A 1,205-nucleotide genomic window follows, 5' to 3' on the forward strand; every position below is an offset into this window, starting at 1 on the left:
AATGGCCACTTGGCAGGGCTTGGCCACGCCGCCTCCCTGTGTTCCGGAGATGCCAGTAGGGGTCAGTGCAGTCGAGGGAACTGTGGTGCTGAATGTACACGAAGAGCCTAGCGACAGTCCATGGCAATGGGCTGTGCAACAGATGGCGCCAGGGCTAGCGGACATCGAGGAAAGTCGGCCAGAGTATTACAATGCCAGAACGGCACTATGGGACATTCGGTCGAATGAGTGCGCGTCTGCTTGCCTAGGTGAATCGTTTTCTCCTGTAGACACCACTTCATACAAGGCGGAGGCAAAGTGGTCGGGGGGACCGCCTCCTACTGTTAAACCTCCCCCCATCCCTCCTGGGGTGTCGATGTCATGCGTCCTCACACAAGGTGGTCTGCAGGTTCTGCAGGGGCCGCATTCGATATTCGACGACCCTGAAGAAGTGCTCCAGGAGGCTCAAATGTCACAGCCGCCCCAAGTCAGCATGATGCAGCCGCTGTTATTCCCGGTACCCCAGAGGGACCCAGCGATGCAAGTGAACAGAGAAAATGACGGTTCCTCTACGGAACCTCCGACAAAGAAGGCCAAGACATCAGAGGAAGAGCCGCCAATCGCAGAGCCTATGCCTCCCATCGACGACGAGCTAGGCTACGTGGAAAGTGTGTTGTCTTCAAGACTTCGGCGGGTTCAGATGGACAAGGGTCGTCTGATAGCTGGCATAATTGATACAATCCATCGGCTGGATCGAAAGATGAACTGGGAGTGGCGCGAGGTGGTGGAACAACGCATGATCCAACAATACAAGCAGGAATTCATTGAGGAGCGACTCAGCGCGCGCGAAGCCTACCGGCTGGCGAGACAAGCACGCGACCTTCTCGGTTTCCGCATGCTCTGTCGTGACGCGAACTGTCTTCCCGCGCTTTGGGTCGAGCAGGCGTTATGTTTTGTGTGCGGGCAAGCAGATGAGTACGACGCAGACCCCATCGTCTTCTGCGACGGCTGCTTCGTTCCGACTCACTTGACGTGTGTAGGTTGTCCACCTCCCCGAAGCAAGAAGGGACGCAAGCAGGCTAAGAAGTTGTTGAGTCGTTCAGGCCGCAAGGACCAGAAGAATCGTGTGGTTCGGCAGTCCAGTTCGAACTCCAACGGCGACGACGACGAATGGTACTGTTGCGTGTGCAGATTAGTGATGTCCCAGATGCCGCCCAGCATGCCTA

The 1,205-nt window shown here is 56.6% G+C and overlaps 1 protein-coding gene across 2 annotated transcripts; it reads left to right on the forward strand.

Annotated features, from left to right (window-relative positions):
• Position 1: 1 nt before the first annotated feature.
• Positions 2–1,205, forward strand: KVP18_000268 (uncharacterized protein; the record flags this gene model as incomplete). Of its 2 annotated transcripts, none has more annotated exons than XM_067952510.1 (1): positions 2–1,205. In XM_067952510.1, a coding segment is annotated over one exon (1,204 nt), but the record flags the coding sequence as incomplete, so codon positions are not given. The 2 variants fall into 2 exon arrangements, with proteins under 2 accessions (XP_067814062.1, XP_067814061.1); XM_067952509.1 differs by having other exon boundaries at positions 50–1,174.

This window comes from the organism of the source record quoted next (genome assembly GCF_019968955.1).
Source record: "MAG: Porospora cf. gigantea A chromosome Unknown PgA_NODE_10350_length_1205_cov_343.53, whole genome shotgun sequence".
Classification (NCBI taxonomy): Eukaryota; Apicomplexa; class Conoidasida; order Eugregarinorida; family Porosporidae; genus Porospora; species Porospora cf. gigantea A.